This window comes from Triturus cristatus, chromosome 8, assembly GCF_964204655.1.
Source record: "Triturus cristatus chromosome 8, aTriCri1.1, whole genome shotgun sequence".
NCBI lineage: Eukaryota > Metazoa > Chordata > Amphibia > Caudata > Salamandridae > Triturus > Triturus cristatus.
Window position 1 is genome coordinate 1,096,824,192 of NC_140591.1, and position 21,529 is coordinate 1,096,845,720.

A 21,529-nucleotide genomic window follows, 5' to 3' on the forward strand; every position below is an offset into this window, starting at 1 on the left:
CGCCACCTACGAGGCTTGACTCACAAATTAAGTAACCTAATTTGATTTTGCTCAATTCGCCTGGCCACGTATTCCTTAGAGACAGTGACGCCTGGTTACCACACACAGGGCTGTCACCACGTAGCTTGAGGACCGTACGTGCTCCAAACTACCTCACCTTGCCCGTCCCCAGATGATCGATACCTACGAAACGTGACTCCTCAGAATTAGAAGCCTATAACGAGTTTGCTCAACTCACCTGGCCACAACAGTTACGCCAGGTTATTACACACAGGGCTGCCACCGCGTGCCCCAATGCCTCTGAGACATCCGCCACTCAACTATCCCCATCTCGTCTCTGGGTCACTCGCAGTTCTGAGCAATCCAGTGTCCCAATGTGATCTGCCCTGGACTGACCATTTTCGCTCCTCCTCAACCTTAAATTTGCCCTACTTCTCTCCTGCATGGAAGGGCCCTGCCTAACCGCTAAGGGGGACAACTCCTACACTGTGGTCTATCCTCCTAATCTTTCCAAAACCGCCACTAAATTCTTAAAACATTCCATCCTGAAAAGTCACCCTGAGACCCTGATCTCGGACCTACGATTTAGCGCAGACAAGGGCACAGTCATCAACGACCTCATCTTCTACTCCCTATGTCGCAAAGCCATCTCAAACCTTCTTAACGTGCATGAAGCCAGGAACATCCCTTACGGCAATAAACTCACGATCGTTCCGTCCGCTAACCTTACTTTATACAAAAACGTCATCATCCTGATTCAAGCTTCACCCAAAGACCTCATTAAATTCGCGGACCTCTTCACCCTCCTCAAAAAATATGGGCACGACCCTCCTCCCTCCTCACCTCCCCGCACCTTTCTTTGCCCAACCCGACAAGGGTGCCTAGCCTTTCACGAAACTTCCTTTCTAGGGCTCACGACACAGGTCGACCCAGCCCTATTACCATGCCACCAGAGCATGCAAACCAATGCGCGCCCAAACCTCTGACCCCCTGCCCTCAAGTTCTTCCCTCTCTCTTGGCCATTGAAACTCCCTCTAGGGCTCTCAAATCTAGCCGACCTAGCCCTTCCACCCTGCTACCAGCGCTTGCCAACAGAAGCACCCTCAAACCTCCAACCTTTCAACCGCAAAATCCCACCTCCCTTTGGGATATGGGAACTCCTACTATGGTTCATGACACGGATCGACATAGCCTCACTACCAGGCTACCAGCACAGTCTCCCATAATCGCCCCCACACCCTCGGTCCCCTGCCGCACGAGCCTCCCACTTATAGTGATATTGACACTCTCCACCGCAGAGCTGCTGAACTAACCCTGAGCATCCACATCGCCATTCTGGATCTAAAGAACCTCCTGCACCTCACTGAATTTTCCTTTGCGAATCTCAAGCTCTCGCAGTACTCTACTCCCTCCCCTTCCTCCGTGCCCCTCCTTCACCCATTACTGCTATCATTGAGACACCTGCGTCCCCGCAAGCACCCCTGCCACCTCTCTGAGGACGAAACTCAGACCCTCCTCTTTATTCACAAACCTACCCCCGTTACGCCTAGCCCTCTAGATCTTATGGAGGAAGAAGGCACAGAGGTGCCTCGTACCGCCAATATCGCATACCACATGTATGCCGACGACACTCAGATCTACATTAAATTCTCTTCTGCTGAGGGCATTCTCTCCCTGAATGAGGCCTTGAAGCTGACTGTGCATTGGCTCACCTCTAACCAGCTCAAACTAAATGCAAAAAAAATGGAATTTCTCCTCATCTCACCAAACAAAAACAACCTTGACATTCAAGAATGGATCAAGGCTATCACAGCGTTAAACTGCCCCCCTGTCATTGTAGACTCGGCCAAATCCCTTGGAACAACCCTTGACGGCTGCTTGAATTTGTGTGGTCATATCAATTTGATGGCCAAAACCGTCAGATTTCACCTGAGCTACCTAAGAAACCTGAAACCCTTCCTCGACACTCCCGACCTAAAAATGGCAATCCAGGCTCTAGTCATTTCCAGACTAGAATATGGATGCTCGACCCTCGCAGGTCTACCCAAGAGCCAAGTCGTTGGCCCCACTGAAAGACTGCCTCAACTCCGCTGCCAGACTCCTAACTGGTTCAAAGAAATTCGGTCACATCCCTCCCCACTTGAAAGCTCTAAAATGGCTTCCTCTAGAGGCCAGGATCCAACTTAAGCTGGCTTGCATCACTCACAAGGCTCTATATTCCAATTCCCCAGCATTTCTGGCCCAGAAACTCGTGATATCCAGAGGAGCCAGAAATTCCCGATCTTCCAGAGACCTTTTGCTCCAACTGGCACACTTGTGGAAAAAAAAACGTACTATCGGGCCTTCTCTGGGGCCACTCCTAGAATTTGGAACTCACTCCTGCCCGCCATCAGAAGACTTCCCTCTCTGGCTCGCTTCAAAAAAGAGGCCAAAACATTCCTTATGGGCAGATTCCTCCGCTAACGCGGACATTACATGCACCTCAGTGACCCTGTTCCACCCTTTATTTCGGCATTTTCCATGGTCTTTCTGGATGATACCTACCCACACTGAGACTGTTGTTCTAAATGTTTTCACCTGTTTTTTCCCACAGGTTTCCTGCGGATTGAAACCGCCTGCTTCTTTGTATAATGTATCTCCCTGTTTTCATCCCAACTGTTTCCTCACCTCCCAAAGCCCTTTGTTTACCTTCTATCATTCCTGTAAAGCGCTCTGATGCCTTCACGGGTCTGGTTCGCGCTCTATAAAACTCTAAATAAATAAATAAATAAATAAAATATACCAAGCTAATGAGGGACAGTGCATGGAGCCTGAGTACATATGGCAAATTGCAGCACGGGGAACATGAAAAACACCTAGAGCCACAAAACACATCACTCACATGCTCTTACCAGTAGATTCTAGAGACCTACCACCACCTCACCCTACAACTAACTGACATCCTCAGGTTCACAGAAGCAATGTTTAGTCCATGATCTACTTCACCTTCTCTTTAATTCAAGAAGCTCTGTAAAATGCCAGACTATGTGCTCCCCCAACTAGTGTCACACTAGAGACTCCCACACTAGAAGGGAGCAAGCCTTGTAAGTGTGCACTTTTTCAGTATTTTATATTTCTAGTGTGCTTGGTCATGATCAAAGAAGATGTAGCTGTATAACACAACTGTTCCAACTGCAGCATTTCAACGTTGTTCCATCAGCTATAAAATGAACTATAAAAATACCATGAAGAGCAATAATACTGAACAATAATCAATGTATTTGATTCTGTGCCACCCCTCGAAGAGGCAAAATCTACACACTGCAGACGGGGTTATCAGGCTGTATGCACCATTGGTACTGGAACAATATTCAGAGATGGGGTGCTGCCATCAATGGTACATCAATGTAGTCAAAGGGATTGTACAAATTCCAAGCATCACACAAAGAACAAGTGTAGCAAATGAGTCATGTCAGCAGAAAAGTGGTAAGGGTGTGGTATGTGGCTGGTGGTAACTGTCGCAAGTATATTACTAAAGCATGGTGTGGAAGCGCACTGTCATTTACAGACACATGTTTTCCATTGGTATGTTCGTAAAATTCGCACTGACTTGCTGTTTTAGTGATAAACTATATAGCCCACAGCGATAATGTGTGAAAATCGGGTTTTAGCAAATATTAATCGTGGGCAACCAACAAGTAATGTGTCTTGATTTGTTTTGATCCTATTAAAATATTTGTTTCAATCACATTTCATTAAAAAAGCGTTTCATTTGTTCTTTCCTAACTGCTGATATATTTTGAAATATTTGTACAATTCATTTATAGATATTTAAATATTGTTGTGTGTTAGGAAAAACTGATATCCCACAGCCTTTCTCTTCACACTCCCTGCATTCCAGTAAGATTGTCAGATAGTTCACATTAGAAAATCCTCTAACTTTGCAGTCAGAGAAGGAAAAGTAAACACCAATCTCCATGTTAAAAGAATGAGCAGCAGTTTGTCAGAAGATGTAGCCTAACATTTGACCTTTTCGAAAGCACAAAAAATGTGACACAATAAAAACAAAATTAAAGCCACCTTTCTTTCACATTCACCTTCTGAACCCCAGCATGGTTTTTTTGCTGCTGCAGGCCATGCATCCCAACTTCCAGCACCTATGTTATGCAACGGAACAACTCATTTCAGATATAATTGTAATGCAAGAATCCAAGACTATGTCTTCACAGCTGCCACAGCATGCAAGGCAGTTTTATATACTTACCTCACTTACTTTCACAATATAACTTCAACACATTGGTTTGTAGAAAGAAAGCACCACAGGGCTGGTAAGGGATCTTATTTAGTTCCCCCCCCCCCTCAAAATAATAAAAAATCGATTATATTAACACGTAGTGAGTCTTGGCCCAGTGCATGGGGATAGTGTTTGTTTTCCCTGCCAGGGTCTTCCAATTCTCACACAGACGAGCAAGGTAGAGAAAATATGCATCTGGAGGACCGTATTAAATAACGCAGACCTCCTGATTCATGGCACGTGCACCCCTGTGGCTGATGAGCCCCCGCATCTCATTGACCAATGGTGGTAGCTCCATTGTTAGCAGCACCTCTAAATGAGTTGGGTGACTTTGAGTTTGGCAAGGCGGGAAAATCGCTGATTCCCACAAAACTATAAATGACTCGTCTATGTACAGCTGGGAGGGATATAGATCTTTCGAGCTTCTGCAAAATCATAAAACTCCTGTTACTGTGCTAACTTGAAAACTTTGCTTTTCAATTACTCTTCCCTGTAACTACTCTCAATAAATCATTTTACTAAACCATGGGCTTGATTCACAAAAGTAAAATTTCACTTTTCTGTAAGTCTACTATTTTTTTGGTATTCACAAACTACGAGTTTAATTTTTCTAATAATAATTTTATGACTGCAGAGACTCCGCACATAAAGAGATAGACCTGTCCTATCTAGTTATGTGCGGAGTCTCCGCAGTCATAAAAATGCGGCTCCCTCCAATATTATTACACTCTTCCAAACGTCTGTCAAATGTTCTGAACTAACTGAAATGGTACACAAAGCATTTTGTACAACTTCCTAAAAATTAGCTAGCTAGCTAACTAAATAAATATACTACCGACGAACCTTCTGTGACAAGAAACATCTATAATTTATAAAATTGGGGCAACATCTGTACCAGTCTAAAAAAAGACTTCTTGAAATGAGCATTCTTCTGTTCATAAAAGGTTAGGGGGGACCCCTTCCCATTGTCTCCTTGCTCATTTTACCTTATGCCTACACCTCATGCCTACACCTCATGCCATATTAATCAATTTAAGAGGCTTAATCGTGTACTAATAAAATTATTTGGGGGTAATTCTGCAGGATCCCGAACAATGTCCCATTCCAGCTGAATCACAGGTTTAGATGATAATTGTTGAATGCTAGACCCAGTCACATTTCTGCTTAGAAAGCTTACCTTCCCTCAGCATTGTTTGTCTTTAATCCCAAAAAAGGACTTGCATTCTTTAACTCTTGAACTGTATCTGCTTGGCATCATCAGCTGCTTAGGATGCCACCTATTGTTCTTCCCTCGCTGGCATACTCTTTTCATCTAAGAACCATTTTATGTCTTTACATTAAGGGTTCCAAAACAATGCATAATGCCACGCTTCCAGCATTCCAAACATTCTCCTTGAGCTGTCTATGTAGGAGATAGAACTGAAAAGTTATTGTGGTGCCCAGGGCTGAAAGAATTTGCATCTCAAGCATCTAAACCTGTCAGCAGAATGCAGGATTAACTACACTTTCAACTTACTATCTCTTCGGCTTATGTGAACAACACCCCCTTCCTGCCCAAAAAAACATTGTTAATCACTCAAAGACTGAGTTTTAATTTGTATATTTGCAATGATTAAGCATTTTTCCATTTTAAACATGTCAATTTTGTGATGATGTCACAAATGCTAATTCGTACCTAAATACCGCAGTTTATAATGTGAACTCTAAGGATTGAGTTGTCCATAATTTTTCTCAGTGTGGTGATGACACCAGCTACACAAGTTTGAGCTAAAACAACATTGCAGATAAAATGTGACAAATCTGCTGCATGGGTCTTCCACTTATTTTTATCGTTTACTAAATTGAGGTGGGTGGATTGAAAATAAATTGAATTATTAATGGTGTGAGGTGCTTTATAGGTCAGTTGTGTGGGACAAGTTTTTGAAATGCAGTTATGATTGGGAGTTTTAAAAAAAATATAATTGTGTGCTAATAGGCTGGATTTATTTGTATATGAATATGAAAAAATAGATTATTTGACCCACACCCTTTTCCCTCCTCAAACTGATTGTCATCACCTCCACTACCATGTATCTCACATTCCTAATGTTCCTTTTTGTAAAAATTGAATTCCGGCCCATTGAATGCACTTCATCCGACCCGAGATGGAAATTCCGGCCCGGGTGCGCAGATTCTGGCACGACTGCAGACGTAAAGATACGACTCGTAAATGACCTCTGTGAATACCAAAAATTGTAAAGTTAGACTTTTGTCTCAGATTGCCTTTGTGAATCGGGCCCACTGATTCCAGTGAATAAGGTTTTTGCAGATCACTGCTAAAACCTTTTGTAAAGCAATTTGCACTTATTCTACTGATGCAAAAGAGAATTATAAACAAAACGTGCTAATGTGAGCCACAAAATTGGCATCAAAAACATACTTTGTTACTATTGTAGATAAGGAACTTAAGAGCTGCAATATATTAGGAAATCTAGCTACAAACCTCATTTTAAAGGGGTCATCCAGTATAAAGGGAAAACACTGTTCGGTTTACCCAGTCCTGCAGTGCTAATAATCATAAACAATAGGCATTTCAGAATGTTCAGTGGTTTGATGAAGCCAGCTTCGGTTTTGAGATCCATGGAACATCATTCGCTGGATCATGCTTTTAAAATTATGTCAATTTGGAATAACCAAGAGTGAGTTCTTTTACTGTATTCACATCTAACACTGGGTCACACAGAGCTGCATGAAACTAAGTGCCACCGGAATGCTTACACCTTTCAAAGAGTTCCTCCAATGCATCACATTGCCAAAACACCTGTCCTCTCAAATCTATAGCATACTCAATTCCCCAATGATTGCAAACAAACCCTCTTTTCAACTACAGTGAGTGAAAGACTTCATCCCAATACTTGACAACAAGCAACTGCATGTGTTAGTCCTTCATACTCACAATTTTGCTCGCCACGCTTAAGGTAGAGATACCCTATAGAAAATACTATTTAGCGGGCACCTTACCCTTGTCACATCACTAACCCTACCATTCCTGACACTTGCTGGCAAGGTTGTAGAGGGACAGGGTCCCTAATGCTCATCTTGTGGTTTTGCCCACACCTAGGGGACTATTGTGATAGTATTTTCTCTGCCATCTCGCAGATCCATGATCAGGACATAGATAAGCTTCCTGAAATAGGTCTACATGGTAGACCATGAGCGGGTTTCTTCCCCTCCACTCCACTGCGGGTAAGAGGATATCCCATCTCCTTCTGGCAGCTAAACCCTATCCTTCCTCTCTGAGGGAACCTATTAGGCCAACGTACAAACTCTGGTTACATATGCTCTGGCATCTCATGCAACACAAGAAAATAGTGTATGACCTTCTAGACAAATCTTGGCTTTTCACAAAAATGTGGAGCCCAGTTCTCCCATACTTGAACAAAGACTACAGAGGCACAACCTTGCGCGCTTCTGGACTGATTGGCCCGTTTTTAATGCCACAATTTGGATCTTCTGCGATCCTGAAAAATGGATAAATTACGAACTTCCTTTCAAAGACCATAAGTGGTCTGGTGTGGGGGGCAGTGAGAATTTGAGAGTGGGAGTTGAAAGTAGGTGGCTGCATTCTTTAGAACAATGTTCTTGTTTCACAAGAAAGAATATTTAAAAAACGATTGAAAATTAAATTAAATTTATGTCATCAGTATAATCACAGAGGGGTATCTCATTGAACAAATAGCCAATGGCCCTTTGCTGATACCTACTCAGGGTTAGCTAGGTGCAATTTTCCTACTCTAATCCCAGGAGTCAAAGATGCTGCTGTGCTTATGAGAGATTTATGGTCAGGATTCAGCTCAGTGCATCATTTGAGCTGTCGTTGCAGGTGCGGCCCACCGGAGCAAGAGGAGGGAGGAAGAGAGAGACGAAAAAATCATGAAAAAAAGGGAGAGAGCAAAAAATAGCAAGAGTGAACTAAAGGGGCAGGGAGTGTCTGGTGGTGGATTAAAGACAAATGCGGGGGAATCGAAACTATGCCACCTTAGTATTCAGCATGTGTCTGGGGGTAGATAAAAGGGGAATGAGGTGGACTCGAGATTACGCCACTTAGTACTTAGCAAGGTCTGGTGGGAATGCGGTGGATTCGAGATTACACAGCCTTGGTATTAGGCACGCTGACATACAGTAGTGCAGGCCATGGGCTTCTGAGCAAAACATTGGACCTTGGCAGGTATTCCTTTCCAAATTAAGCACTGCACCACTAGTACAATTAGAAGCTGCTCATGACTGCTGCCTGTGAATTGATGGTGCTTTGTTTTTCAACATTGCACTTTTCATCTGACTTACATAATTGATTGATTACAAACAAAAACATGGTTCCTCCTTGCTTCAGAAATCACCTATTTCCATTGACAATTGTTCAGCGAGGTTGAGTTGACAGGTCAATAGCACAAATACATCCATCCTACGTAACCCAGAGTTTTACCGTGAAAACAAATGACTCAAGGACAGAGTTATAATTAAATTGGGTCCAGGTTTCCAATCATACGGCTGTATTTGCCTGTAAAAATTGAAGACGTATACCACAAATAAGCCCATACTGCTCCCATTAATTTAGAGGTTTTGTAGCTGCGGGACACTTGCTATGTTATGTTCAAACCCAACTTAAGCCCGTTTCTAAATATAAAAAGCTGAATGCTTCTGTGTTGTGCAAGCCTCACACCCAATACTGCAACAGCTAAATCAAGTGGGTTCAAAGTGCTCCCCCAAGGAATAAAGCCATGTTGTTCCAGACATACTAGTTTTGATATAACCTTCTCATGTTTATTGCAACATTTTCCATTCGTGCCAGGGGCAAATTAGATCCATACAAGGGACGCAGTGTTTCAGGTACATCTTTTTAGGAAATACCACAATTATTGCATGATCCGATGACGCTGGGGATGACCCACCTCAGGTACATTCTGTTATGACCTTTAATATAATAGGCACCAATTGTTTCACAACTCCTTTGTAGGATACTCCCGGAAAAGCATTGGCCACCAGTGCCTACTTGTTAGGCAGATGGTTAATGACGCGTGCTACTGCGGTTGTCGGTATGGCACGCTGGAGCTTATCAACCTAAGGTTCATGCTTCTTAAGCATGCTTTAAGCTGCTCATAACCCACATCGCCATCTTGAGTGTGAAGTGACTGGTAATACCCAGTGAAAATCATATATTACTTTAATCTTCAATTAAATTAGGTTTTCATCAATATTTACTGGTTTCTTGAACTTTAGCTTATAATGCTAAAAGTCACCCAATATTTGGGTTAGATTTGTACATATATGTGATAGCTCCTCCTAGTTTTAGTAATTCTTTCCTTCAATATCACATCCAGTTGAACTTTAGGATCTGTATATTTTTTAAATATATCTGATGCTTGTGGATCCTTGTCACATATTTAAGCCATAAGTAGCATGTCTACTTTTTATAATTCACCTTAATGGCTATTCTGCCTGTAAAACGTGCTTTCATGTTTATTTATTACATAGCATGGGTTTATAGCTGACAAAAAGGTCTTGAGTGTATCCTCAAACAAAAGTATAAATGTCTATATATGACAGGAGCTCAGTCCATAGTTTAGAAAATACTTGAACAGTACGCAAGCAAGGGCCAAGCTGCAGTTTTGTAGTAGTTTAGTAGTAGCTGAGTAGTAGTTGCGCAGTTGCACAATGGAATCTCAGTGGTGGTTCACCTGTAGTTTGGCAGCATTTGAGCAGGAGATCAGCAGTTCCCAGCAGTGTTTTAGTAGGTGTTGCCTCAGACTTTGGTAAAAGGTCTTACCTTTCTGTGCATGATGGAGGGGCGGTAGTGTATTGGTGGTGGTGCTAGTGGTGGCACTGGCTGAGAGGACTGAGGAGGATGCCATACCTGAAACAGAAGGAAAACCTTGATTACTGAAGCAGAAGCACATGGAAAGAAGCACATGGCCTGTGCAGGATGGCACACAAAGACACTTTACAACAAGAAGCTATAAAAAGTTTATGGCAGGTATATATGCACTCAAACAAGAAACATTTACATTAAACAAAAACTAATTACCTTGTGTAGAATAGCATTTAGAGACTCACATATGATCAATCAATAAAAGTGCACAGATGAGTCTTAGTAGAGAATATATTTAGTGCACTAATCTTAAAGGGTACATTCGTCTAGAGTGAGGGCTCCTTCATTGCGCCAATGGAATTGTCTTTTCAGCAAGAACATTATGCATGATTTCTTACGGTTATCAGGCACCAGTGTACTCCAAAGGGAGTATTTATATTGCTTGGCACAGTTGGTTCATTCTTTTCCCAGGCACAGGGAGATCAATTGGGCCTATTGGACATAATAATTGTACTCAGTCCTCTAATGGTAAAGGAGTAGCCACCGTGGGCTCCCTATCTGGTGTTATGCTCAGACAAAGGCGTCTATGAGTGACAATTTATTACTGATAGTTCTGCCATAGCTAGCTACTTAGCTTACCTTACCATATCTTTTATAGTAGTCTATTTTAATCTATTGGTGCCAGTATTTTACCACATGCCACAACTGACAGACAGACTAATGACATTCAGAAATGCACCAGACTATACATAGCATACATAATGCAAAATATTTGATCATGCAAAAGATGGTTTTATGCATTTGTTTCTTGAGTCTAGAGACCAAAGCATCCTAAAAATATTGGTAAAATGTATGCTAGAGTTCATATCCTCAAATGTTTGTAGTCAAAGATTCTGTTGAAGTAGCCTATCCCACAAGCACAATACAGATTTCCAGAATAAGGGTTCTTTTATAGGATGTTATCTGAAGATCCCCATCCAGGATAAAGTTAGGTCTTTTTATTGTGATGCCAGTTTATGTTAAAGCCATATAAAATAAGAAGAAGAAGGGGTGATGGGTGTGTTGCAGTGCATTAGTTCCCTTATTTTTTGTCATTTTCTTTGCCCCATTGCTTCCATTTTTGTCCCTGATTTCAGCTCCTTGCTGCTGGAATTTTCAACTGAACCTTATTTCTCAAATTTGGCCTGGCTCTTTTCTCCCTCTTGGTCCTCAGTAGGAGTTGGGGCCTTTTTCATTCTCTTCATTGCTCATTTTCTATCACAATGTATAAGATTGCCAAGGGGTTTGCACCTTTGTGGAATCTTTCTCTTATTTGAGACCCTATTATAGACACCTGTGTGTGTATGATTCTGTAGATGTCGGCACAGTGGCTTGTGGGATCCGTTGGCCTTTATTACAGCAATCTAGAAGGGGAGTCCACAAACCATTCAAGCATCTGATCCTGGACAGATTAATATAGGTGTGGTTAGGTAGTCAATGAAGGGAATTATGATGAAAGCAGATTTATTTTTGAAGAAAGTGGTCCTCTTTCCCCTCTTAAGCCAGTGCAAATAAACATGTGTCAACGATTATTGGTTTATATAGTTGTCTTTTTCTTGCATTAGCTGTTCTTCAATCTTGGTCTAATCTGTCCCATTAAGGGTGAATATATTAAATGTTTTATAACTAGGTTTTCATACACAACCGATTAAAAGATATACGATTTGACGAATGTTATGTTGACATTTTATTCAAGTTGCATTAGAGACATATTAACATCAACAAGGAAATATTGTTCATCCTGTGAGGAAGTGCTACATATAAGAGGCAGTTAGGAATATAGATAAGAGTTGGCAATACATTTGTCTCATCACAGAATGTTGCAAATTATATACTGAAAAGTAAATATTGTAATTGTATATTGGTGTACGTATTGATGCATTTGGAAAGATGACTCTGCAAGTTCACGCTTGCTGCAGACATCAGAAGTAATCTGAAAGTCACAATTATGGATTCAGGTAAGGCATACTCAGCCTTCCATTCTTTCGTGGTCAGTAAATAAGTTATTATTATACATCATATAGTGAAATAAATAGAAAACAGAATGAAGTGTGTAATTCAGGTAACAGAAATGATATGTGCAGAGACATCTATATTATATATACTGCAAATGTAAGACATGTAATGAAAAACATATGCCCCATCATGAAATAATAAAAATACATTCTGAACATTCTAATATGATATAAATTGAAAGAATGCTATAGCATAGTAAAATCAATAGTTATATACTTCGACGCACATGCCCAATAATGACAATATAAGATGTGTTTAAATTGGTATGACTGATACTAAAAACTGTTAGATAAAAAATTTAAATCATTTGATATATGCTTTTGAGTACATTACACACTAAAGGGCGGATTAAGAGTTTGGCCCATAGGATGCTCCATCTCAAGTGTGACAGATATCCTGTCCGCTACAAGTGCATTGTATCCTATGGATCTTGTAATGCAGCAGACAGGATATTGATTATGTTTGTGACACAGAATCCCATCCACAAAACGATAAATCAGGCTCTAAGTTCTGTGATGAGAGAGTGCGCTGGCAATCCTCAAATATGCTTCTAAAGGACACTAAGGGTATTATTAAGTTTCTATTAAACAATGCCATCCTGACACTGCAATGCACATTCTCTTCTACTAGTACTGGCACAAAGCACACTTATTGGCCATTTCTTACAAATGGTAGCTTCTATATATGTAAGCATCATGTGTTGTTGAGACAGCCCCGCAGGACTTTGTAAAGTGATTGTAGTTTTATAGGAAAAATGACTGGCTGAGTTTGTGGTCTAGAAACCTTGCAAGCAAAATTTATGTTAGTCTATAAAAACTTTCTTCTTTTCTTAGACAAGTTGTTCTTTCTCTTATAACAAAGATTGGTTTGTTATTGTAGCAGCACCATGGAAATAATAGGGACACACATGCATTTAGCGTTTATTGGGGATGCTTGGAATGGTTAACAAACCTGAAAGACATATTGGCTCTGATGAAGAAGAATTTCACCTGTAATGTTTCCCCAGATTCATACTGTGTATGGAGCAATAAGTTATTACTCTCCCTTATTAGGTTGAAAATGTTTTGCTGGGTGTTTTCTTTGGCAGTCTGCTCACAACCAGCCGCAAGCTGAAAAAGTAAGAGACCCAGTTCTGCCAAAGACAACACTTTGCATAACATTTTAAAACTGTCAGGGTAGGGATCCAATATTGCCGCCCATCGTGGAGAGGATTGAAGCAAAAGTCCATAAACTTCAATTTTGGGTAGCCAGGGGCATCAGCTACTACCCCAAGCACTGCCCTTCCTGACCTAGTTTCAGAGATCATGACAGCAGAGACAGAACGAGAAATAAACCATGGCATTAAGAACCAGGGCCGGCTCTAGGGCGGTGCGATCGGTGCCACCACACCGGGTGCTGACTTCAGGGGGCGCTCTGTTGTCAAATATATTGTGTTTTTAAAAGCACTTGCTGCAGCGTACCTTGCCTCTAGCAGGATTCAGGCAGCAATAAAAATGTCAAGATAACAATGGTGATTAATGGACCTGCTGGAGAGAGATCGAGTTTTGTCTAGTGGAAGTTTTGACTCATCATAAAGTAGTGCAGAGGATGAATATGCCTGCTGCAAAGTACGTGTACCATGCCGATCACAGAAGTGCGTATATTGTAAATAGTTCAGTGGGTTACTGCTTTTGTCGGAGAGATCCTTTTCTTACTTTCAATTTATACATTAAATCCTAATATACAACAGTGAGGTATTAACTGTCATCAAAGAGCTGCATGGAAACTGCAAAGTACAGGTCGGCCCCATTCTTTCATTATCCCAATGTTGCAAAAAGGGTTCATTTGGGTAGAAATCAATTTTTATTAGTAAAGACTACCCAACCATGGTGGTACGTATTAAATTCTGAGTCTGTGCTTCTCCAGATCAAGCGCTCGTAAAGTATACTGCCTACCAGTATGGATGACATGTGACTCCTATACTCTGTAGTCCTCTTTCTGATGTGACATTTACTATACACTGACTTACACACTTGCGATTTATTGTCTCTGTGTAACTTGTGTGTGATGTAAAGTGCTCTGGCACCCTATACTGGTATGAGTAATGCTATAAACCAAAATAAAAAGCATGTGAGGGAGAGAGGTTATGGAGATGTGAGGGTCACTGTTAAAGGGCGGTTGTGAGGGAATTCATGGAGAAGGAGGCACCAACAAACATAGTTGCACTGGGCGCCACCAGCTCTAAAGCTGGCCCTGCTAAGAACACACATTTTAGGTTGTGTAGTTACCAATCCTAGCCCTTTCCATAATTCCTCAACAGCAATTAATACACTTTGGATGGGCTAGGGGTGGGACTATGTGATCAACATATAATGTTATCAGGGCATTAAAGGGTGCATAATTTCACAGTTTTAAGTATCGTGCTACCGCAATATCAATCGACCAAAATGCCAAAAAGCTAAGGATATACAAGTAAATATTTACTTAACTCCACATATGTATATATATGCCTTTACGATATTTTTCTACTTAGCAATGTATATTTGTTGTTTCAGAATTTTGATCGTCAGCATTTCTGGTGCAATATTTTGAGCAGCGAGACATTAAAAAGTCTGTATTCTGACATACAACCTTTCCCTTCCCCAGGCATTTTGGCAAAATTAATTTCATGCATAGGTAGGACTTGAAAATAACAACTTGTCTTTGCAAAGTACTAGCTAGGACATGCTGGGTAGTTCCCCATCTTTGGGTGAGGGGCTGCGCTTTTTCATGGAGTGCACCTACACTACCAACAACACTCTGAATCAGCCTACCTGAAATGTCTGTGTTTCAAGCAGAAATTTGAAGCCTAGGATTCGCTCCACTGCTATCTATGTTGAGCCAGAAAGTTACGAAGCATTTTGGAATTTCAGCAAAGTTTTTAACAATAGAACTAGCAACTGTGCTATCTATCCTGGTGTTTTGCATTATTATGTGGAATCTTAAGTTTGCAGACTTTTTATTTTGACTTTCAAACAAGTACCTCTTTGTGGCTGGACAGAGTATTTCTCTGACAAGCTCTAATAAGAGTTAAACATGTTTCAGGAGATGCTTTTGCATATTCTTGGTTTACTTGGAGTGTATTAAACCAATGCAGTGATGGAATGCTGTGCTTAAAATGATAAACGGTCTTCATCATTTTAGGTCGTGCCTACCAAGGTTGCCAAGGATCTTTTGTGAATTTACAGTAGGCTTACAGCCCACCCAGTGGTTGATTTATTGTCACTCCCATCTGCTTGCTCCTTATTTGACAGTGTGTCTTCCACTTCTTGTGCTTTCCTTCCATAGCCTCATTATGAATCTTTTGATTGGCTGACCTGTATCCTTCCACAACTCACATTTGAGGAACTACTTTTTTCTTTTTAATTCGGCACTCTGAGAGTGTGGAGGTTCACTGGGTCTTTCTCTCTTCTGCTACTTCTGTGCGCAAATACTTCTTCCCTGGTTCTGTGTTGCTCCCCACCCCTCCCAGATTGTCTTTAAAAGCACAGCAACAGGGATATAGTTGCCGGCGTATATGGCTAAAATGTAGACTTTTAAGAGTTGTTCTTGTTCTTTTCCTGCATTACCCATATTGCATGGATGTACACGTTTGGCACACAAAGGCCTTCATGGTGCTGAGGGAAGGGCCGTCTGTTGCACTCACTCAGCAGCCATCTCAGGCAAAGGGGTACTCTGTGGAAAGTATTTTAGGCCTTGTGAGCATTTTTCCTTATATTAGGGCACTTTCTTATTCTTTTAAATTCTTTGCAGTTCCTGAGTAAACTACACTATACATTTTATAAAAATTGAAAACACTTAATTCGTTCTGCCATGTTGAGATATATTTTGATATGTTTGCTTTTCCTCCAGTGTTTTTTTTTCTTTCACTTTTTTTAGACAGTACTTTATAGGCATTGGCAAAGCCAGCAGCTTGGTACTCACATTCTAAAGGCAAGACCTACTGCCTTTGCCGCTGCTTGTCCAGTTTCGATTATACTGGCGTATTAAAAACAGGCATGAAAAATATCAATGGATGACACTGGGGGGCGACCTGACCTCTCACTTGGCTACACACACAGATCTTTGGACCTGCCAAAACACCACTGATTAGCTCTTTCCCCGGCCCTGTCATTTGATGCAGTGCAGGATGTCGTTAACAACCCAAAACAGGTTATACAGGAAAAGTAAATGGCCTGGAAGGCTAAGAAAATATAATTTAACTTATCAATGTTTCAAAAAACATCTTTTTCCAATGAAGTCTGACGTGAGTTTGGAAAATATAGCCTAATAAAGCATGAAACTGTTCGTAGATTTATGTGGAACATGTTATTGCTCCTAGAAAATATATGGCCCAACTTATAGCAGGCTACAAATCATACACGAACAGACACATTCAAAAGCTTTACAGCAGTGAACTAGAAACACTGCAAGTCACATCGCAAGGCCCAGTGGGATGCCATGTTATGTATCCATAGGCTACTTCTGCAGCTGCACAGCTTGTTCTTTTATTTGGAACCAGCACCAGACATTCACCCTTTGTAATCCTTGCAGAAGCATCACTTTACATTATGGCATTCGTCTACAAATTCTGTGCTCTGTTCCAAACCTTTTCATTGAGATCTTGTTAGTAATGATGGTTTACAAATATAGAATATTAACAACATGTTAGGTGCGTCAGAGCAGCATGCGGTATGATTTATTCCACCAAATTCCACCCTGCGGCCACTGCTCTTTATGAGGAACATGAAAAACAGCAAGAAACCACAAAAGAGTGGAGAAAGGGATATCCATAGTCTTATTGAGCAAATACCACGTTTCTGTATCAACAGCTCCAGGCAATATCACCCAGTGTGAATATAAATTAAATAGTGTAATTCTTGCTTTTCTTGTCAAGCGTGCAAGACACAGAAGTTAGGATCGAATTCGCCTACTTTTTTAAAAAGTCCTTTTTTGGAGGAAACACCTTCATAGATAGTGAAATTCAAAATAATGAATACCCAAAACCAATAGCTTTTGGTGATAACATTTAAGAAGATGCAGCCTACTTTCTAAGGGAGCCCCGCAGGTTCTGCTATTGCCACACTTCCATGAGAAGGCAATGATAAGCTTTAATAAGCTTGGAACCCTTCCGCTTTCCTTCCTTCAACCTTTAAGTATCTTTGATCGGAGCTCTCACCTTCACAAAGGATTTATACATTGGCCTTCCTACACACATGCCACAGCATCTACACATTGAAGAAGCCAGATTTCTTTTTAACCATGTGCTAGTACCCCCCCCCCCCGGTTCCGCTGTCTCGGGCTGCCTGGGAGACAGATCTCGCCACCCCGCTGGAGGAGAGACAATGGGCACGCATAGGCTCCCTCACACGCACAGTTTCATGCAACACCAGGTTTAAGCTGACGCACTTCAATTTTTTACACCGCACCTACCTAACCCCGGTATCCCTGACACGTATCTCTGTGGACAGGGGAGATAGATGCCCTAGATGTGCCGCTGAGAAAGCAGGCTTTTTACATTTGGCTTGGGAATGTCCATTGGTTAGGCAGTTTTGGGTGGGGGTGGTGGATCGGATAGTTGCAGTTACAGGCCTTCAGATGGCACCTGAACCCTTGTATTGTCTGCTTGCATTAGTCCGGAAACCCAAGAAAAAGAAACTCCCTTATAAACTCCTACTATTAATGCTGGTACTAGCCAGGCGCAGAGTGGCAATAACTTGGATGGGGCAGAAGGCCCCGGAGGTGCCCATCTGGCTTAAAGATGTCCGTGAGTGGTCCCTAGCCGAGGAAGCCCACATGCAACTTACTCGACGGGCTGAGAAGCTGCAGGACGACCTAATGGCTTGGCGGGTCATGTGTGCTTCTGGATTAGCAGAAGGGGAGCCCTTCCCACAGGATACGACGGACAGTGAGGGAAGTGGGTTGGATCTATCCATTGGGTCTGGGCCCGACGGGGAGCAAGAGGGTCGGCCCCAGTAAAGTCCGCAGTGCGATAAAGTGCTGTGCCCGGTTCCTTCCTCACGGTGCTCTGTTTGCACATTATTTATTTAATTTTTTCTTTCCCCATGGTCCCGTTCCCTCCCTGATGCTGCCTGTAGTCCTATGTGCTGTTAACGATCGTAGATTTGACTGTACACAATGATCTGATGCCAGCTTGTGTGTTTTTAGTTTTTATAACATGTAAACTGAAAAATAAAGTATATAAAAAATAAAAAAAACATGTGTTAGTAGTTTTCAACAAATTCACCATAAATTTGCTGTTGAGTCTCATGTCAAACTAAAAGTTCTCTGTATCACTCACAAAGTTCTCCAAAATATGGGGCCACATCTGCCCTTAAAATGGAATTACCAGCTGTATTCCCACGAGAAACCCAAGATTAAATTCACTTTGTTCCTCTTATTGCTTCGATACAGATACTTGAAGGAATGACTTGGAGGCTGTCAATTTGCTGTTCAAGGACTCATAGAAAAGTATAGCCACCTTCAATATCATGGGAAATTGAACATCGTCTAGTAAGACTTGCTTTTTAAATTCTTGAGTCTTTGGTTGCCATCTCTAGGCCAAACTCTTAGACACAGTGTTATATTACCAACTCTCCGCTTAATGTCTCGCTCTCCTTGTGATCCCCTGTCTGTCTCACCTCTACTTTCCCTTCCATGAAGTTGCTCCCTGCTTCAAGGAATGAAGGAGAGTCACTGGTTGAATGGATGTTGGTTGTGTCAAGTATTTCACATCCAAAACCAATAGTAAAACGTGGGGGTGCCAGTAAAATAAATCTCATTTGTTAACATTGATCTGCCTTGCTTAAGGCGTCTTTTGTTAGATTCCTCCCAGAATGAAACCATCTTGTGGTAGAGAGAGGTGACAGCGAATATTAAAAATGTCTCTATAAAGAGGGAAGACTTGCTAACAAAGAACTCTGTCACTGAATGTCTTGAGGCTAACCACACAATGACATCTTAGAATTATTAAACACATGTGCCATAGAGATGGCACTGAGTCAGCTTGAGTGAAATTTACCAGCAAGTGAAAATGTTAATTTTTAATCTTTTTTGTCCATCTTTCCACCACAAAAATGTACATCCTAATAGCATGATTTCAAACCCTCTGAAATGTTAATTTTGTGACAGCAGTTTGACTAAGGAGATTCTCTGACAGGCAGTGTCACATGCCTCTAATATGTTAACATTTGTAAGAGGTACTTGAGGTGGTGAGTGCAGCTAGGGCAACTGCAGGGACAGATCATATCATGGTGCCCATGGTTTAGGCCTTGAAACTTTATGTGTAGAGTAGTTCACAGATATTGTGGCTCTAAAGGAATCAAATAGAAGCAGTACATTCTGCACGTGACTCTGACAGCACCAGTAGCTAGCTTGAGTCTGCAGTTCCACGTTATGGTACTAGCAGCAAATAATGGGCACTCTTAGCAGGCATAGTACCAGCACTAACTCCAATGGAGTGGTGGAACCCAAAAGGAAATGTCCAAAGCCAGTGGATAAGGAATGGGCGGAAGAGACAGATCATACTGATACTGCAGAGAAGTGTCTCTGTATATCACCAGAATAGTAACACTCTGCCACACTGGTCTGATGCTGATGTTGCCTATTTTCCTTAGAAATTATTCTCACTGTTTAGTTAAGAGAAGAAGGAAATGGGTTGAAATAGCTCTTTAAACTCTTCAGTGCCCATGACGAGATAGTCTCGTCATGGAGCACGGTTGCGCTGTGCCCATGACGAGACTATCTCGTCATGAACCCCACCCACTAATGCAACGCCCGGCACAGGAGGGGGAAAGGGCGTGGCACTGAAGGGGTTAACCACCAGTGACAAGAGCAAACACTCCATGGGCACAGGGTGTTTTTTTTAACAGTAGTTCTGACAAGGAGAGAGGTATGAGCCACATGGTAACTTTCGATTTATCATGCCTAATGTTACTGCATGATTCATTTGTAAATCTCTGGTTCATAGAAGAAGATGAAGGTGCAGCATATCAGGTCTCCAGAGGAAACTTTCTAGCTGGATCCTGCTATCAATGCAAAATGAACTGTCCTAAGTGCCCGACTGCACATGTATCTAGTACCCTGAGTTTTATTTTAGGTGATAGGGCCATGCTAATCTAGCATGTGCTCAGAGGCCTAGGCCTGCCCCTAACAATGCATGGTCTAGGACTTGTTCTGTCATATGGACCGGTGCACCGAGTGTACCCTATACGAGTGGACGTAGAACTACTGTCCCAATCTTTGGTTTAGCAAATCAGGCAGTGGTGGCACCATACCTTGTTTTGTGATGCTATGTACCTGACTAAACTTTTTGTCTGTGTCAGTGGCAGTGTGGCATACTGGCCTCTTTCGTGTAAAGTTCTGCTGTTTAATGCGAGAACCCAGGACCTTACGCTGACATCCTGCATCTAGGTCAAATATGAGTATGGTATGTATGTAGGACACGTATAGTCAGAAAACTCTGTGTGTGCATAAGTCTTAGGATTGAAACCAGTGGGATCCATTTTGGATTCCCCTGGTTTACCTTGGCACAAGATGGGGGATGACAACATTTTCCACAGACAGTAGAGTCGTGTTGTTTACATTCTAGTGGCTGGAGATCCAGGCTCTGAAGTGGTAGGATGGAGAGAGAGTTATGTTTAGAAATTCCCTGGAAACTTTGTTAGCAAGGGGTGGTGATTAGATATTTCTGAGCACTGCCATTTAGTTGATGGTAGGGGTGAAGAGTGGGATTGACGTTTCTGTTGTGCAAGGTGAGGAAGTTTCTAGGTCAAGACAGCCCAATTTGTTTGTCCCTTATTATTGCTTCAACGAAGCTGATGACAGCCACATGCAGAATCATCAAACTTTGTTTTGCTTATGTTGTGGATGCTACACTTTGGAGCCAGCCCCAGTGCTACCTGCTGTGGGAAGCATCACATTACAGAAAGGCCATGTCTTGAGAGAAGCCTGAGAAGGAAACTTGAAAGAGAACCTCAAGAACCACCAAAAACTGGTTCTGATGTTTGGGACAGTGTATCCAAATCACCTGTCTAGAAAGAGTATTCAAAAATTGGGACCCGATCCACCCCACTTTGTTCTAAATCCAAGTACTTCTTGACCAAGGAAGGGAGTGCTGTGCAGAGTACCTGAAAGACTGACATGGGCTGGTGTCTACATGACAGTCTCACCAGAGTTGATGGGTAATCACCTAAGTCTACACTTTCTACTGGGGTATGTGAGGGCCTATCTATGGCCTAGAAGCCGCCCTGCTTGCTGAGAGAGAGAAAGAGCCTGACTCTGAAGGAGTAGAAACTGTTCAGGAGAGGAAGCCTTGGGAGTTCCTGGACTGAGAAACAGCCAGAAAGAGTGGACTGCCT

At 41.9% G+C, this 21,529-nt stretch overlaps 1 protein-coding gene across 2 annotated transcripts in view; it reads right to left on the reverse strand.

Moving 5' to 3' along the window:
• Positions 1 to 21,529, reverse strand: part of EDAR (ectodysplasin A receptor) — a 353,642-nt gene that overhangs the window by 84,823 nt on the left and 247,290 nt on the right. For both annotated transcript variants that reach the window (XM_085622640.1, XM_085622641.1), the window contains exon 6: positions 10,077 to 10,163. In XM_085622640.1, coding sequence (XP_085478766.1) covers positions 10,077 to 10,163 — 87 coding nt within the window. The remainder of the gene's footprint in view (positions 1 to 10,076; positions 10,164 to 21,529) is intronic.